This window comes from Leuciscus leuciscus (genome assembly GCF_965113295.1).
Source record: "Leuciscus leuciscus genome assembly, chromosome: 1".
Taxonomy (NCBI): Eukaryota; Metazoa; Chordata; class Actinopteri; order Cypriniformes; family Leuciscidae; genus Leuciscus; species Leuciscus leuciscus.
The window spans coordinates 10,337,328-10,357,058 of NC_138725.1; the positions used below are offsets into that span (position 1 = coordinate 10,337,328).

At 37.9% G+C, this 19,731-nt stretch overlaps 1 protein-coding gene across 5 annotated transcripts in view; it reads left to right on the plus strand.

Annotated features, from left to right (window-relative positions):
- Positions 1–19,645, plus strand: part of LOC309492270 (uncharacterized protein) — a 39,730-nt gene extending 20,085 nt beyond the window's left edge. For 3 of the 5 annotated variants that reach the window (XM_082161184.1, XM_082161183.1, XM_082161182.1), the window contains exon 4: positions 18,372–19,640. In XM_082161184.1, coding sequence (XP_082017310.1) covers positions 18,372–18,530 — 159 coding nt within the window. In that variant the 3' untranslated portion in view covers positions 18,531–19,640. Of the gene's footprint in view, positions 1–18,371 lie in introns of all 5 variants that reach the window. The other 2 variants (XM_082161185.1, XR_014203489.1) reach the window with 2 other exon arrangements.
- The last annotated feature ends 86 nt before the right edge of the window (positions 19,646–19,731 follow it).

Consider the following 19,731-nt stretch of genomic DNA (forward strand, 5'->3'; position numbering starts at 1 on the left):
TCTATACTTTTCCTGAAAAGGGAGAAACACTTTCAAATATCATTGCGGGACAACATTCTAATCATATAACATACTAATAAATTAACATATGAACAGCAGATATATTAAACATTTGAACAAAATATGAAATATCAAAATATAAAAAATAAATTAGAGGCATTGACATTCAAGGCATTCAAGGTAAAAAGCAGCATTATCTCATTTGCTTTATGTTGATTCTGAACTTTGAATAAAAATATGAAACGCGATTTATATTAAACAATGTTTAATATTGGTAACATATGATTCTCCCCATATGTCAAATATATCACCAATGAGGCTTGAGTTGTGGAAGGCCTATACTTCATGTTAAACATATCAGCAAAGACAACGTCGGCAGTGTTGACGGCAAAATAGGCTACAGTATAATTCGTTCTGTATTGAGAGGTGCAATATTTGAAAATCGATAATATTTTTTCAAATTACATTTAGCCTATAGCCCTATTGTATTTGTCAAAACTTTCAAACATCAAAATGTCATTGATTAATATATTCGTGTCAAAATGACATTTCCTATTCTATTTTGCCTGGAAACGCTTCCAATACGCTTGCGTGTCGCGTGAAAAATAGGTGCCGGTTCTATTTCTAGCATGCACGCGTTTTCCGTGCGTCTCGAGCTGCGCCCAGACGCGTGTGGGTAGTTGACAAATGGCCAAGAAAAAGTACTTTTTTTGGAAAACATAACTTTTTAAGAAAAAATACATATATTTAAGGAGTATGAAAACTGCAGTTTCAGAAAATAGTAGTGGTCACTCATTTTGTCAATGACTTCACATATTTTTTTCACGTTTTCACTCAACAGTACTGTAAATGTGTCCTATGGTGTGACATTTAAAAAGTACTAAGAAATTATATTAAATAACATAAAAAATACTTGAGACAGAATTGTTAACATTATTAAAACATTATTTTCTTAAAGTGATATTTATTTTACATGAAAGTACTAATTGGAATCATTTTCACCATGGATAGATGAACCTGATAAACTTTTCCCTACGAATGTCAATAAAACTTTTTTGCCAACCTTACAAAACTGTTTGAAATTGTACCCATTTAAGAGGAGATATTATTGTAACTCCCCTAATGCCAAACTTGACTCTTTTTTTTTTAAAGATATTTTAAAATAAGTATATTTTTCTGTTGTTTTATGTTTGTCACACCATAGGACAAAACGTCACACTAAAGGACAAAGATAGTCATTGCATAAAAAGAGTCAGAATATATAGTGTTTATTGTAACAATAATAAAGGAGGACATAGTTTTTTTTGTTGAAACTTTATATATTCGTCTTAAAAGCTTCTTAAGGAGGTCTTGTCCTATGGTGTGACATCTGTGTCCTATGGTGTGACAGGCCAAAGTGTCACACCAAAGGACATTTCCAGTGACATTTTCTTTCACACCAAAGGACATTTGAGCTTTTGTGGCAGTTAATAACCATGCTAATACTAGCTGAACTGTTATTAGCAATTGGCATGATACATTTGCATAATATTACAGAGTCTTGCTGTTAAAAATATTAATTTTAATTAAATTATATTTAGGAGTGTCACACTAAAGGACAAAAAAACTTAACAATATCAGTGGTCTTTTTTTTTTTTTTTTTTTTTTTTTTTTTTGTTTAGTTTATTTATATCAGGACAATGTGCAGTTACATTAAAAAGATGGCTGCACCAGATTTAGCACTATGCTAATTTCCATCTGTAGTCCTACACAATTAAGAGTACATAACAAAGTTAAAATTACATAACAAAGACAATTAACAAAGACGGTTAATACAATATAAAAAGGCAGTTTACTAAGAAGGTACAATATATAAAGTGCAAATTACCAATTTGTGTGCAAAATTAATTAGTTGCAATGTTATGCTAAATGTGCTAAATATATGGCGTGCAACAGGTTTTTTTTTTTTTTTTTTTTATAACACACAAAACACAATACAGTGTAAAAGCCATCAAATGGTACCCACAAGGGTATCATCTGATGTCTCGATACCCGTCTGGTGCTTTTAGTGTGAGCAGGACTGGTGGTCTAAAAGCCAGTCTTTAACTGCCCGTGAGAAGCTGTGAAAATCTGCATTGTTCTTTAGATTGTCTGGAAGCCCATTCCATTCTTTGATGGCTTTATAGGAAAAGGCAGATTGAGAGAAGGCAGACTTTCTTTTGGGAACATTGCAATCACCCCTAGATACAGACCTCAACGCTCTGTTTGTTAGTTCAGAGCGTAGCTGTACATATGTTTTTAAAGGGGGTGGGGCAGCATCATTAAGGATTTTGTGAACCAAACGGATATCAGAATACCTGATCAGGTTGTCAAAGCTTAGTATACTGTACTTTTCAAGTATATTGCAGTGGTGGTACCGCCGAGGCTTTTTATAGAGGATTTTCAAGGCCTGATTATGTAATGATCTAAGGGGGTTTAAAACGGTTTGTTTGGCTTGAGACCATGATGACATACAGTACAATATATGCGATATAATCATTGCCTGTAAATACGATTTTGCTGCTTCCAGTGATAAAGAGCTTCTGATATGCTGGAAATTAGCGATGTTAAATTTTAAAACACGGCAACACGGTCTGAAAACATAGTTAAAAATTTGAACAATTCTGAGAGAAATACTTGCCATGTGCACTGCTCATGGGCTTCATAGGGGTCTTCAGTCACATGACCTTGAATGGGGCCTTTCAACTAAATTTAGTTGTCCATGATATTGCCCAACTTAATATCAGGTTATTGCATAACACCAAAGGACATTTTTTTCTGTGACAAACTTTATTAAATTCCTACACTTTTAGAAATGTATGTATAGGAAAAGTGATGGCCACTTAGTGAAATAGACACTTGCACAATTATGCCAGGAATGTTCATTAAGATGTTTAAACATTATTTTCTTTATTTATAAAAGTTAATATTTATGAAATAATGTTGTCTACCGTCACAGCATAGGACGATTTTGAGATTTGGCTCAAAGTTGTAAAAAAAAAAATAATAACTCGGGTATTTAAACAAATTCATGTAAAACAAGAAAATGTTTAACCATTTATAGTATTCTAAATGATGAAAATGTGAAATAAATTATTTTTTATCTTCTGTGACGGTGAAAAAGCCACGTCACGTCAACTACCCGTGTGTCACGCAGGCAGTTAACATGGGAGCCGAAATAAAAATGGACACGACACGCAGCCAGTGTGTCGCCGGCCTTATAAATCTGGAACGCGGTCATTCTTAGAAGTATCGATACTAATAAATTAAGGAATCGTGACGTTTTTAATTTCCGGTTTACTTTTGAAGTATCGGTGCATCGTGCAACAGAGCAAGGTAGTCAACGTACTTCCATATGTCACTCCTCGCGTCATCTTTTTCTACGAGTCGTGACCACTTGTGCTCGCACGTGCAGCCATCTCGCTGTAGTGTTTTGTCACATGGCACTGACAGCGGCAGCTTCTTTGCTGCGTGCGTCAGGAAAAAAACACAGACGTCCATAGGGAGGCGGGTTTTTTTTTTTAAGTATCGATACTGATGAATTTAGGTATCGTGACGTTTTTAATTTCCGTTCTTCTTCTGAGGTATATCCAATGTAAGCTCACGGCACGTCTTCCAAACTTGACGAAAAGCAGAGAACTGCTGAAGTTTGGTGCTTTGTTTTTGAGGTAACGAGTGCGTTCGTATTCCAGGTGGAGATTTGCATGTCAATCTCTTTTGCGCGAGTGGGCGTGGTCAAATAAAAAATAATGAGCAAGCGCTTGTGAAACTGGACATCTTGGTTTTATACAAATTACTTAAGCAGAGAATATTTGTTTTCAGTTTCAATGCGACATTTAAAAGTACACACTTAAATGTTTATAAAGATATATGGCTCATAAATGTGTGAAAAAGTATTCACTGAGTTTTGTTTCAGTTTATAGACGTGCTCAAGAAAAGTTCAGCGGAGAGGAAGAAAGCACACCCTGTTTATTTTCTTTATTTTAAAAAAGCACAATGTTTTGATTTGATTGTAAGTGGACACATACAAAAGTAGAAATATCACAGATTCTTTTTTCATATTTCTTTTTTCTGTATGACCATAAATGACGGAGTAATTTAAGTTTATTGTGCTACAATGTGAAGAAAATCCAGCAAAACGCACGGGCGCGTTTGCCAACCCCAGAGGGTTAACTCATTTTTAACCAGCTAGTCCAGGCAAAGTAACTCATTTTGGAGCCAAAAATAGAATTAATTGTAAAATAAATTTTTTCAGCATAGATCTTTTCTACGAGGTGTCCAGAACAACATACTAAAAGTCCTAAGAAATCCTAGTTGAGGAAATATCTTAAATTCTCATCAATCCGAGATGTGTGCCAATAAGGCCAGGCAATAATACACCCCAATGGGGCTATTTTTTTCCTCTACTCCTATCAAAGTGAAACTTTACACAATGAAAGTACCCATGAAATGTAACATTTTTTTGTATTACAAGTTTCTTTGAAAATGAATTTGAATATGCAAATGAGCTATACACTAATCGAATATAGGCTAAATACACCTGCATAGGGTTAATTTTTTACTTTACTCCTACCACAAAAAAAAAAAAAAACTTTACACAATGAAAGTCTACAAGAAAAGTAAAACATTTTGTATTAGAAGTTTCTTTGAAAATGAATTTGAATATGCAAATGAGCAATATACTAATCGAATATGTCCAGAATACACCCTAATGGACTTATTTTTTCCTTTACTCCTATCACAATCAAACCTCACACAGTGAAAGTATATATGAAAAGTAACATTTTTGTTTTACAAGTTTCTTTGAAAAATCTATTTTAAATATGCAAATGAGCTCAACACTAGGCCTAATTGACTTACTGTATGGCCAAGATACCATAAAGTCACAAGTAGAAAAAACAGGGGTCAAATAACTAACACATTCATGTCCATTCAGTAAGTTAACCTATGCATAAACACGATCAATTTAAAGGATTAGTTCACCCCAAAATGAAAATTTCCTAATAATTTACTCACCCCAATGCCATCCAAGATATCCATGTCTTTCTTTCCTCAGTGGAAGAGAAATTATGTTTTTTGAGGAAAACATTTCTGGATTTTTCGTCTAACAATGGACTTCATTGGTTACCATCAATTTTTAAGCTCTTCTTCAGCTGTGATCGCGTACAGCCCGTTTAAACACTTCAAAGACTTTTGAAACTGCATTGATTTGGACTTAAAATCGATGGTAACCAATGAAGTCCATTGTTAGATGAAAAATCCAGAAATGTTTTCCTCAAAAAACATAATTTCTCTTCTACTGAGGAAAGATAGACATGGATATCTTGGATGGCATTGGGGTGAGTAAATTATTAGGAAATTTTCATTTTGGGGTGAACTAATCCTTTAAAGTCACTTGCCACACTTACCTGGGTCACTTACCACAAAAAGACTTATTTTGACCTTAAGAATTGATTGCACAAGCTTGCCTCCAGTTGCTTTCTAAATTCTTTTTTTTTTTTTTTTTTTTTTGCGAACAAGCCTTACCTCCACATTCCCCCTACAGATAACATAAGGAAGTTAGAATAGACATTTTAGTCATTAGTAACATGGTGAGATTACATTTTGGGCTGGTAGATTTACAAGTGATTGGTATTGTTGGTAAGATTACGAGATTACAGGCAGAAGTCATTCTTACCAACTAAACGATTCACTCTCACACAGAAGACAGATGAAAAACCAGATAGACACACTTTCCAGACATTCCAGCTCTTTACAATAATTTTGCCAGACACCAAAACTGCTTCTCTTTTTGTAGTCAGCAAGTATTTCAGACCAGGCGGGCCACACATCAGACTTCCACCGTTTGTAAAGTAGCTTTGCAGTGTTATGAGAAGCTAGCAACAGCAATATCTAGTTAGTAAAAAAAAAAAAAAAAAAAAAACACCAGAAAGAAACCTCCCCTATTGTTGCTACCTTGTCGTGATGGGGAGGCTTGTGTGCCTCCGTGACCCTGAAGACTATACCGGCGGGGGTTACACCCCTGGCAGGTACTACCAAGCCAGGCAGTTTTCAGGTTAGAGGCCAGTCTAAAAGCAGCATTGGCATCACCCATTGGCAGTAGATGATTGGATGAATACTGGGCCGATGTATTTGTCATACATATGAATGGTGTTTCTGCCTATATGCAAATTAGGACATATTCAATAGGTGTGGCCCTCATGTGCATATTCTAATTCATTTCAAAAGAAACTTGTAACACAAAAAAGTTACTTTTCATGTATACTTTTACTATGTAAAGTTTTATTGTGTTAGGAGTAAAGTAAAAAATTAAGCCTACTTGGGTGTATTTTGGGCATATTCGATTAGTCTATAGCTCATTTGTATATTAAAATTCATTTTCAAAGAAACTTGTAATACAACATTTTTTACTTTTCATGGGTACTTTCATTGTGTAAAGTTTCATTTTGATAGGAGTAAAGGAAAAAAATAGCCCCATTGGGGTGTATTGTTGCCTGGCCTTATTGGCACACATCTCGGATTGATGAGAATTTAACATATTTCCTCAACTAGGATTTCTTAGGACTTTTAGTATGTTGTTCTGGACACCTCATAGAAATGATCTATTCTGATTTTTTTTTTTTTTTTACAATTAGTCTGTCATAAAACGTTACTTTTCCTGGACTAAACAGGAATGTCTAATTTGTCAGTTCAAATCAAGGCAAAAAAAACACAAATTTGCTCTCTGACAGTAGGTGGCGCTCATGTAAAGCAGAAATACAGCACTATACAGGGCTCTAGACTGAGACTAAATGGTCACATTTTGCGAACTTTTTATAAGAGAGAGCTGCCATTTCTGCTGCATACGAGAAACATCACAGCAAACGAAAGCAGAGTGAAACCACGCTACTCGTCTGAGCTGCGCAGCGCAAACAGTTTATCAGCTCAGAGCAATACTTGACAGCGGTTTACTCATGAGCCGAACTCGATCACGCAACAACATTACTACACCAAGCTGGGAGATCCATTGAGAAAGCATTTTAAAGGGATAGTTCACCCAAAAAGGAAAAATAGCCCATGATTTACTCACCCTCAACTCATCCTAAGTGTGTATGACCTTATGACCAGAGATATCACGCAACACCTGAAATCCCCACACTTTGAGCCTGGTCATCGATGACAGTACCTTGTCCCACTCGCCACAGCACAGACACTCTATTTCAGTTGGCATAGGTTGGCATATTCCCCCACACTCACATCACCAGTTCATGTTGGCTCTCATCCTCACGTCCTCAGGCTGTTGAGCGATTGCAACCTCCTCGTCCTGTCGTTCTATTTCCAAAGCGCGCAGCTCCTCTTCTCAAACTAGAGGTTCATAGAGGTATGGTTCTGGATCTTGATTGTCTGAGAAGTCACCCTCTTCGTCTCACAAAATCCGCCATGTTCATTGCAATTCACTATGTCTACTGTAGGAAAAATAGCCGGCTACTTTTCACGCCGGTATGTTGACGGAAGTTTTCAGGTGTGGCGTAATATCCCTGCGCCCAAATAAGTGCTTTGCCTGTGTTTCCCCCCCAATATAGTCCCAAGTCAATATCTGCCTAGGAAATCGCCTTATGTCAAGTCATCTTCATTTATACACAGTGCTATGCATAAGTTTAGACACCCATGCTAAAGTTGACTAAAAAGAGGAATAAAAAAATCATCTTTTGGAAATTGAACTTAATGCCTTAATTAAAAAAATTTGGAAAAATCCAACCTTTAAGGACACCAATTTTCTTTGTGAATGAATACTGTATTGTAAATACATAAATGTTCTTACTTAAAATACAGTGTGCATAGTCAGATTTTTATTTTTAAAGGCCAGTTACTTCATGGATCCAGGATACTATGCATCCTGATAAAGTTCCCTTGGCCTTTGGAATTAAAATAGCCCCACATCATCACATAGCCTTCACCATACCTAGAGATTGGCATGGTATTATTTCAGTTAGCCTAATAGCTGGTTTGATTTGCATTGAGAGATGATCTTATGGAAAGTACTCCATGCCCATCTCTAGGTATGGTGAAGGCTGTGTGATGATGTGGGGCTATTTTAATTCCAAAGGCCAAGTTCGATTGGGGAATAAAGTGCAAGTTGTGAGATGTCAATCGCCTCCGTGAGTCTTTAAGTCTTCGGCGGTTCGCCGGCCTAAAGTTGCAAGGGTGGTTTTTCGTCTCACAGGCACTTGGGGGGTGCGAGACGACCACCATTCAACCCGAAACAAGTCATATAACTATTCCAATGACTCCGAAGCTGTTCGGTTAAGGTAAAAAAGTTACTTAGTTCAACTTTGAACGGGAACCTGTGAGAAACACTGATGGCGTTCACATGCACATTAAGAATTAGTTCTATAGTTATGTGCGTTTGAATATATGTGTGCAGGTTTGGAATTCCCTACAAACCAAGCCTAAACAAAGTACTGGTCTTTCCTTATAAATTTTGATACAGAATTTTATTTTATTTTGTCACTTTAGTCGCATTAGGTATGCGAATTGAGTTTTCCCGACGACGATTTATCTGTAGAGTGAAGGGATCCTCCATAGGGAAAGACTAGTTGGCACTTCAGCACTGCGTTGTCATCGGGTCCAGGCGAAGGTCCTTTGTCAGATCTGGATACAGCCTGAATCCGGCAGGCTGCGGAAAACCTTGGGATAAACAGAGACACTAATTATTACTATTAGTGTAGATGCCATTCTTCTTATGATGTATGTTTTTTTTGTCCAATTATTAAAATCTGTAGTTTTTTTCAGAATTTAGATGTAGGAATGCGTTCATTTTGTGAATTGGTAGGTTTCGTTAGGTTTTGAAGAAAAATAGAGCTGAGTATCGTTGACATAACAGTGAAAGATAATTCCATGTTTCCTAATGATATTTCCTAAGGGTAGCATGTACAGAGTGAACAGCAGCGGTCCTAGTACTGAGCCTTGTGGTACGCCATACTGAACTTGTGATCGATGAGACATCTCATCATTTACTGCTACAAACTGATAACGGTCAGATAAATATGATTTAAACCATGCTAATGCAATTCCACTAATGCCAACATAATGTTCAAGTCTATTTAAAAGAATGTTGTGGTCAATAGTATCAAATGTAGCACTAAGATCGAGTAACACTAATAGAGAGCTACAACCACGATCGGATGATAAGATCAAATCATTTGTAACTCTAATGAGAGCTGTCTCAGTACTATGGTACGGTCTAAATCCGGACTGGAAATCCTCACAGATATCATTTCTTTCTAAAAAGGAACATAGTTGTGAGGATACTGCTTTTTCTAATATCTTTGACAGAAAAGGTAGATTCGAGATCGGCCTGTAATTGACTAATTCTGTAGGATCTAGTTGCGTTTTTTTAACAAGCGGTTTAATCATAGCCAGCTTAAAGCTACACTGTGTAACTTTTTTAGTTGATTCTTAGCAAAAAACACTTCTTTTTCTTCAGAAGAAACAGTTCTTTCAAAAATATGTGCTCATTAATGTATATTTACTTCTTTCAAGTAATAAAGTATTCTCGTAAGTTTATAATCTGCCGTACGGAAGTTTATAATCTGCCATACGGAATGCCGGTCGCCATGTTGCCCCTCCATCTTGCAACTACGTTAGCCAAAGAGGGACATGCCTGTAAATTCAGCCAGAGGTGTGCACGCTCATGGACCACACGCACACTCACGCTTGCACGAGCACGAGCTGTTCATAACCAAAGGAGCATCAGCCACACAAATCTTTTGTTTACAGTCATAATGTCTTCAGAGGTAATAAAGTTATAAATCTGCAAGTCATTTTAAATATGTGAAAGGAAAGGCATTTGAGTAAATTACACACTAGCGTATGTGTGAGGGGAAAACGGGGGTAGTAGAAAACTTCGGTTTTTGTTTCCATCTATCGACCATGTTGAACTGTTTTATGTGTTTGCTGTATCCACTTATGATTGTATTATTATGGAAACACGTTCATGAACAATATAAGTTATTACTTTGTTATTACTTTGTAAAAGCTCAAAATAATAATCATACCATACACAGTTGGTCAACAAAGTACACTCAAATGTCTCAAGGTAATATTCATAGATTATTAACGTTACATCATTTGTTGTCATAGATTTGCCCTATCAGACATTAGAGACTGGGCTATATCTTGCCGTTTTATCAAGAAAAAAGCCAACTGAGGATCCCGTTTGAGCCCTAGAGCAGACCGGAGATTCCAACGAACAGTATTTATATCGTTTTTACCTTTTGTACACTGTCACGTCCAAGTGATCTGAGGGCGCGGGCGCTTCCTAGTGTGTGCAGAGTAGACCGGAGATCTCTCCATTTGTTGAAAGCCTTCCCGATGTTGACTCTCGTCTTATTCCGACGCCTGTGGCACTAGACAAAAGTTTGCTTTTCTTTGTCTTACGTGGAGTTTGGAATGAACTACAAGCCGGTCTCTTTGAATCCATCTTCTACTTTTGTCGAAAGTTGACTAAAGTTTTGTCAGTCGAGTTGTCTTCGCTGATACGGAGAATGGCGGCGGCGCGGCGAATACACAAACCTGCCAGACAGACATTACCAGATGAGCGTGAACGCGCATGACGTCACGCCCAGTCTCAGATTCCGTCCCGAATCCCTCTTATTTATTTTACTGTACAGGATTATAGAGGCAATCGCAGTGATCAGGGCAGGGCTCATTCAGCCCATCAGGCAATTAGAAAAACGGGTATTTTTAACATGAAATGTTGCGCAATGCACCTTTAATAAAGCAATCTTTAGTGGCAGAAGTGATAGGTCTAACATATTTATAACACGGAGTCGGCTTTGCAGCCTTGGCTAAATGTAATTTTACACAAGACTAGATAATGATCTGAGATGTCATCACTCTGCTGCAGAATTTTAACGCCACCAACATTTATTCCTTGTGATAAGGGCTGTGCCAGTAAACTTGACAACCGCACCACCGCGGTGGCTGAGTAATACCGCCGGTGGTTCGCCCAAAAAATATTTTGTTTGTGAATGCTGTTTTACATTAATATCATGACACACAAAGCTTTGTTTACAAAAGAAATAATAGGTTAGCAATTAAATGTTATATCACAGCCATGGAAAAGTTTGAATTCATGACGAATGAGAGAGTTGTGTGATTGAGCCCATAAATTTAAACTTTGTCGGCTTTGAATTCTGGTTTGCGATCTGGACACCCGATTATCAGAGAATTTAAAAATATTCCATTAGTTATTCCTTATAGAATGCTTGAATTGTCTACTTTTAAACAAAACAATTCAAAACGAAAATAAACCGACTAGCATATGCATTCCGTATGAAGTGTGCATTTCTCTCTATGGGCGCGTTCACTGCGAAGATGACGAGCCAGTGTAAAGACCTGAGGACTGGTGTGATATGTTCATATTTTCTGGTTCTGCTCAGAATCCTGGCGGCAGCGTTCTGTATGAGCTGCAACTGTCTTATGGTCTTTATGGGAAGGCCAATGAGGAGTCCATTACAATAATCCACCCTGCTGGTGATGAAAGCATGAACAAGTTTCTCTAAGTCTTGTCTGGAAACAAAGCATTTAATTCTTGCAATATTTTTCAGATGATGGTATGCCGATTTAGTTATTGGTTTGATATGACTACTGAAACTAAGGTCTGACTCTAGTGTCACATCAAGGTTCCTGACTTGATTTTTTTGTTGTTTGACCCCTAGAGTGAAGGTATGCGTTCACCTTGAGAACTTCATCTTTGTTTCCAAACGCAATGACTTCAGTTTTGTCTTTGTTTAACTGAAGAAAGTTTTGACACATCCAACTGTTGACTTCATCAATGCATTGGCACAGGGAGTCAATGGGGCTGTAATCGTTAGGCGATAGGGCTAAGTAGATCTGTGTGTCGTCTGCATAGCTGTGGTAAGCAATTTGGTTCTTTCTCATTATTTGGCTCATTGGGAGCATATACAGGTTGAACAGGAGTGGCGCAAGAATTGAGCCTTGAGGGACTCCGCATGTCATGGATGTCCACTCAGACTTATGGTCTCCTATACTCACATAATAACCTCTCCCATCTAAGTATGACCTGAACCATTTTAGGACTATCCCAGAAAGCCCCACCCAGTTTTCCAGCCTGTCAAGAAGTATGTTATGATCGACAGTGTCAAATGCAGCACTGAGGTCGAGTAGTACCAGCACTGATAATTTGCCTGAATCAGTATTTAAGCGAAGATTGTTTATTATCTTTATGAGCGCTGTCTCTGTGCTGTGGTGTGGTCGGAAACCAGATTGAAAATTGTCAAAGTATCCATTCGAGCATAAGAATTTGTTCAGCTGATTGAAGACAACTTTTTCAATGATCTTGCCTATGAAAGGAAGATTTGAAATCGGCCTATAGTTGCTTAATATGGTCTTATCCAGATTGTTCTTTTTCAGGAGGGGCTTGACAACTGCAGTTTTCAGGGAGTTTGGAAAACTCCCAGAGAGAAGTGAGGCATTTACCACTTCTAGAAGATCTGCTTCTAAACTGTTTAACACACTTTTGAAAAAAGATGTGGGAAGTGTGTCAATAGTGCAGGTTGATGTTTTAAGGTGCTGTACAGTTTCTTCCAAAATTTTGCCATCAATTTCTTTGAAATCAGACATAGTAACTACTTTCACAGGTGGTCTGATCTGTCTGACCCCAGCGCAACTCAAGGATGTGCTGATCACCTTTCTGATATTATTGCCACAGAAGCAAACTCACTGCACTTGCTGTCTGAGAGCATTTCACTGGGAATCTGGCTTGGGGGGTTTGTCAGTCTCTCTACAGTAGCAAAAAGAGTGTGTGTGTTGTTTAAATTTCTGTTTATAATATTTGAGAAGAAAGTCTGTCTAGCTTTGCCTACTTCCATATTGAAAGCATGTAGGCTGTCTTTGTAGATGTTATAATGGACTACAAGTTTTGTCTTCCGCCACATGCGCTCTGCTTTTCTGCATTGTCTTTTCATATTTTGCACTGCTGTTGAGTTTCTCCAAGGAGCTTTTTGTCTGCCACTCTTCTTCCTGACTTTAACAGGAGCAATTTCATCAATTACACTTTTAACTTTTGAGTTAAAAGAATCAAGGAGAAAATCAACAGAGTCAGCAGATATGCTTGGTGTTAAGGATATAGCCTTCATAAATAGTACACTAGTGTTCTCATTTAAGCATCTCTTCTTGACAGACACAGATCTAGCTTCAGTGGCAGGAGAGATCAATATATCAAAGAAAATACAGAAATGATCAGACAGTGCTACATCCTTAATAACAATCGATGAAATGTTTAGACCCTTACTGATAAGTAAATCTAAAGTGTGTCCATGATTGTGTGTGGGTCCATGTACATGCTGAGTCAGATCAAAAGTTTTTTAAACAGTTTTGATTTCTTTTGCCATATTGTTTTCTGCAATATTTATGTGAATGTTACAATCTCCAGCAATGGCAAAACAGTCAAACTCTGAGGTAATTGTTGATAACAGTTCTGTAAAGTCCTCAGCAAAGGCTGGAGAGTATTTTGGAGGCCTGTAAATAATAAGTAAAATGTGTGGAGCACCTTTTAACACAATACCCAGATATTCGAAAGACGGGTAATATAATTCCCAAATGATATTTGCTTACATTGATAGATATCTTTAAAAAGAGCAGCTAGACCCCCACCTCTCTTAACAGCTCTGCAGACACTCATAAAAGTAAAGTTAGGAGGGGCTGTTTCATTGAGGACTGTTGCACTGCAGCTGTCTTCTAGCCAGGTTTCATTTTGAAGCATAAAATCCAGGTTGTTTGTGGTTAAGTCGTTGACTAGAAGTGATTTATTTTTAAGTGACCGAATGTTAAAAAGTGCTAACTTAACAGTCTTACTTTTCCCCACAGCAATATTAGTTTGACGTGTAATAGGCACCAGATTAGTTGGGTTTGCTGTACGGCTATTGAAGGCCTTTAACTTTCTATCATGTAATAGAACAGCAATAGATAAAGATACAGGCACACTGGGTTCCTGCTTGTTTTGTAAACATTTGAGAAAGTTACTGTTATCATAGCGGGAACCCAACACATATCACTGAGAGCTGGTATCAGTTGTTTTTGATTCACCTCGAGCAGATGGAGGAGGGTGTGGGCCCTGGCGTTGTGGCAGAGGCCGAAGAGCTCTCACAGGAGGAGGAGGAGGGCGAGCTGGGCCCGCAGGCTTTGGTGCGGGTGGTTGAGGTGCCTGCCGTTTTTTGGTTGGTATCTGGGGGCTTGCAGCAAAAGAGTGGGATAGTTTGGTTCCAGCATACACCAGTTCTTCCATTTTCTGTGAGAAGCACAGAAGTGGCGATGCTGGAGAGAGGGAAAAGGTGTCTGGTGAAAGGCTGTTGCTCTGGTGTTATCGGAGGCTGTAATATGCTGTCCTGGCTTCCCTGGCTGTTTTCCAGGAAGTCGTCCTTGGGTGTTGAATCTTGGAGCAGTTCTGATATGTCTCTGTGGTGAGCTCTGTGGGCAGGGCTCAGCTGAGATTGTGTCCGTGAGCAGAGGTTGTTGTGGCGGAGTGGTGTTAGCATTGTCCTTGTGTGATATGTCAACCGCATGTCCATTTTGCTGCTGAAGTGAAGTCCTGTGGTCATTCATACTGTGTCCAGGTGTGTGTGTGCCGTTCAGTTTGAGTGGATTGGCGCACACTGCAGAAGGATGATTGAGGAAGAAGTAGATATTGTCCTTTAACATTCTTGAACCAAGTTTGTTTGGGTGATGGCCATCCCGATGAAACAGTTGTCTCTGACTCCAGAAAAGATTGAAATTGTCAATGAAGTTCACTCCTTTTATATTGCAGGTTTTTTGCAGCCACGTATTAAGCCCAAGTAACAGTGAAAACCTATTTGTTCTTCTTGCTGGAAGAGGTCCACTGATGAATGTTTGAACTTTCAGTTTTTTAAGTGTTTCAGAACTGTCAGTCTTTTAAGTGTTTCAAAAAGTTCATTGAAATCCTCCTTAAGGAATTCTGACTGCTCTTTATGAATATCATTCTTCCCCACATGTATGATGAGTCGATTTGCAGTCTTATGTTTCATCAGAATGTTCTGAATTATACAATTACAACAACAATTAAAATTGTAACAATATTTCTAGTGTAATCTTTCTTTGTAAAAACTAAAGTATACATTTTATCATACGTAATTCAATTCATGAGCAGAAATTGGCAACATAAGCTTATTTGATGTGGCAGTATTTTGCAGTAAAAACTTTATAATCTATCCGATTTTTACTCATCTCAGTATAGCAATAGAGTTTGGTAAAAGCTGTTCATTCATTCATACATAGAAACGCGATTCATATTTAAACAGTCTTTTTGCCAGCTGTAGCTACATAACAGCACGCATCTGTGCGTTCTAGGGATGGGACGATTACCGGTTTCACTATAAACCACGATAAAATGTAGCCTGACAGTGGGCATTTGATGTCAATTTAACATCAATATGACATCACATTGATGTCAAAATTACGTCACAAAATAGGTCAAAAATGAAAGTCATATTGACGTCAAAGTTTCGATGTCAATTTGATATCAAGATTTTGACCTCTGCTGATGTCATTTTGCCAAACAAAAAGGTGAAATGCATGGCCGTACACTTATTACCAGCTTCGCTTAAAACTAACCAGATTTACTTTAATTTCCGGTTTAATGAAATCATATTTTGCATTTTAAAGTCACCATGATGGTGGTTAGTGTTTGCTTTAGTTGTGTTCTTGACCCTTGACTTTTTAATGTCAAATTTTCTCTGACTGCTATAAATGTGTGTTTATAAAGCACAATTGTTGTAGCTAAAAAGCCATGAGAAAATGAGGTCAGGTGATGTTGACTCTGTCAGAGAGTTTGAAGTCTGCCCAGATGAAGAATACAAGACAGTGCAAATGAACTGGTAGTTCCACGAGACTTTTATAGAAGAAGAAGAAGAAGAAGAATCACTTTATTCGCCAAATGCATCAGCAGATACACAGGAATTTGATATGGCCATCAGTAACACACAAACTCAACACACAAACATATATGCGTATAGCTCCAAAAAGCATGCCTAAAACAATCAATCAAATAATGAAATGTTCATACCGTCCCATCCCTAGTGCGTTCATTCATTCAGCGTGTACAGACACTTGTGATTAGAACAAAGCAGATATAGAACTGACCTATTCCTCAGCCGGATCCCTTTGCTCCTCGAAGTGAAACTTCCAGCACTTCTGAGGTACATTTTCCAGGATTATTATTAAGATAGTATTATTCCTCACAGCGTCGTAAAGTACATGACTCTGTTAACTCGTGGTGTGTTATCCAGCTGATGTGGGCTTTCACGGGTTTGCGTGGATCACCTCAGATCATTTGCGTTTGAATAGCGCGCGCTCTCCGTGGGTGGAGTCACATTAAAACTTAATGAGCTGAGATGAGAACGACGGACATCTCTCTCTTTTCATACATATTACATAAACTGAGAATATTAGTTTTTTTATAAAAATTACTTAATTTAAAAGAAGAGAATTCAAGCTTCATGCCTGTGTGTCTGTATGCCTGTTTGACTGAGTATTCGCTGAGTTATAGTTCATTTTCGGACGCGTTTCAGAATGGACTTCACTGACAGAGAGGAGGCAGAACTCACATCATGTTTATTTTTCTTTATTTGGCAAAAAGCACAACACTTTGTTTTTATTGTGAGTATACACAAAAATAATACAATCTTAACAGGATCGATTGATGTATGAAACTGGTTTGTAAGATCAAAGTCAACAGAGTATTTGGACTCTCGACTGAACTGATAAGAAAAAAACCGAGCAAATCACGCCGTCGTGATTGCAGACCTCAGAGGGTTAATTCTGATAGAAAGTTCGCAAATTCTTTGATAAAGTCTGTATGGTGCCCTGGTGGCCTGTATACTGGATATATCTTATATTTAAAACTTGATTTCTTAGTGGATTTGAAAATATTACTATAAATTATAGCAACACCTCCCCCTTTGCGTTTCAGACGATGCTCAGGTTTATAACAGTAATCTTGCGGTGTGGACTCATTTAGGCTTTCCTGTACCTCAAACAGTAGAGCGTTGGTGCTAGCAACACCAAGGTCATGGGTTCCAACAGGTCAGGTCTGCCCCAAAAACTTAAAGGGTTAGTTCACCCAAAAATGAAAATTCTGTCAGTAATTACTCACCCTCATGTTGTTCCAACCGCGTAAGACCTTCGTTCATCTTCGGAACACAAATTAAGATATTTTTGATGAAATCTGAGAGCTGATCACTTCTCCATAGACTGCTAGGTGGCCCAAACTTGCTGGCCCAGAAAAGTTATTAAAGAGATCGTTAATATAGTCCAAGTGACTACAGTGGCTCAATCTTAAGTATATCAAGCGACGAGAATACTTTTTGTGCGCAAAAACAAACAAAAATAATGACTTTATTCCACTATTCATTTCCTTCTCTCTGGGCCTCGTAGTGTTTTTGCGCAGCGCGTCTGTGTTACACGTCACCACGTAGGCTCACTATTGGCCGACGCTGGTCGTGTGTGTGACGCGCAGCGCAAAAACACTACGTGAACCAACTAGAGGCCCAGAGAGAAGGAAATGAATAGTGGAATAAAGTCGTTATTTTTGTTTGTTTTTGCGCACAAAAAGTATTCTAGTCGCTTGATATACTTAAGATTGAGCCACTGTAGTCACTTGGACTATATTAACGATCTCTTTAATAACTTTTCTGGGCCAGCAAGTTTGGGCCACCTAGCAGCCTACGGAGAAGTGATCAGCTCTCAGATTTCATCAAAAATATCTTAATTTGTGTTCCGAAGATGAACGAAGGTCTTACGCGGTTGGAACAACATGAGGGTGAGTAATTACTGACAGAATTTTCATTTTTGGGTGAACTAACCCTTTAATCTGCATTGATATTTGTACTCGTGAATACGCAGGCCACAAGAAGTTTTTTTTTTTTTTTTTTTTTTTTTTTTTTTTTTTTTTAAATCACATGCTAGCTGGCAACAAAGGATTCCATTCATTATGCTAAGCTAAGCTAGCGGTAGCGCTGCCAAACTAAAACAATGCATGCACTGAGACAAAGATGCGTTTGCCCACCTGTCTAAATGTAGGAAAGGTGTTTCTTTAAAAGTGTATTATAACAGTATATAAACTTCCTTATGTGTGATTTAAAGAAGCAGCTTACAAATAAATAATTTTTAACCTTAAATATTAGAATGATGTACCAACTGGGGTTCCTTATGGTTTACTTTACAGCATTAGTTGAGAGAGATTTTTTTTCTTATGTACTGTACCTGATAGGCCCCAACTTAATCAATATGGAATCAGATTGTGTCAAATGTGTTTTTGTTTGTTTTTTTCACAGGCCTTCACAGGGGAGAGACTAGTTGACACTTCAGGACTGCGCTGTCGTCGCGTCCAGGCGCAGGTCCTTCATCAGATCTGGATCCCGCGGACTGTGGTAAACCTCGGGATAAACAGAGAGACTAATATAAGCATGGACACCATTCTTCTTATGATGTAACGAGTACATCAGGATTTATAGGAAGTGTTCCCAGTTCCGGCTGGCCTAATCTATGCAGCCTAACATTGAATTATAGAAGTCTATAATGTGTTATGTGAATGCTAGGTCAAAGAGATGTCTTTAATCTAAAAAACTCATTCCCGCAGTTCTTCTGGATTTAGTCTGTCTCAGTTTATTCATGTTACGTTCCACGTGTGTTTGTGTATTTTTCTTTTTTTGTGTGTGTTTGTTTCTATACGTTATTCCTAGGTGGTGATCATTGGTTGCCCATGACATTCCAGCAATCCACAGACGTTCTGTGGGTTTAAAAGGCCCAGTGACCAAGAGCGAGGGAGGTCAGCGCCAGATCTCAGACAACTTCCCATGCCTGGAGTTGTTTGTTGAAACCATGATTACGTTTATGATTGTTTTTGTTTTTTGTTTTTGCTTATGCAAGTGTTTAGAGATGAACATTCCTTTGTTAGTATTACTGCCGATGGAATGCACTGTTTAGAGTTAGAACACTAGACGTCCGTAGTGCGTGTGTGTGTGTGTGTGTGTGTTCCATCTTTAAAGACCACGGTAGTTAGAATTGTTTTCTGTTATTTAGTTGGAGAGTGATCACCATGCATTGATTTTATTTTTTTATTTTTTTTAGACAACGTAGTTTATTTAAGGCGGCGTATACGCTGAAGATTTCAGGTTTTGTTTCTGCATTTTTCTTTTGATGGGTAGATTTAGAGGTTTGGGTGAAATAGTTATGTGGATTATGTTTTGATTATTTAATTGATTTGGCGACACTCTTGTTTTCTTGCTTTGTTTTCCTTTTATATTTTATAATTTTTCATGTTTTGTAACGTCATTCACACCTTTTCAAATTAAACGTTTTCAACGTTTTCTCTGGTATTCCTCGTTGTTTCTGCTACTTGCACACACGGCAACAGTGTCTCACGCAAGTGTCGCGCAATCATCCCGTTTACATCTTAAACACGTTTGCATCTTAAACACATTTACATCTTAAACATGTAATCACAGATGCACTCGATGATGGTGGGATCAGATCATACCGGCTGTTGTCAGACTCCTTGTGCATACACAAATCTCACTGGATTATTACAATTAATGGCAAAAAGAATGTTTGGAAAAGTAAACTGATATTTCCTACTGACACACTACAGCAAAAGATATAAATAACTGACGTAACATTTTTTTTGGGTGGGGG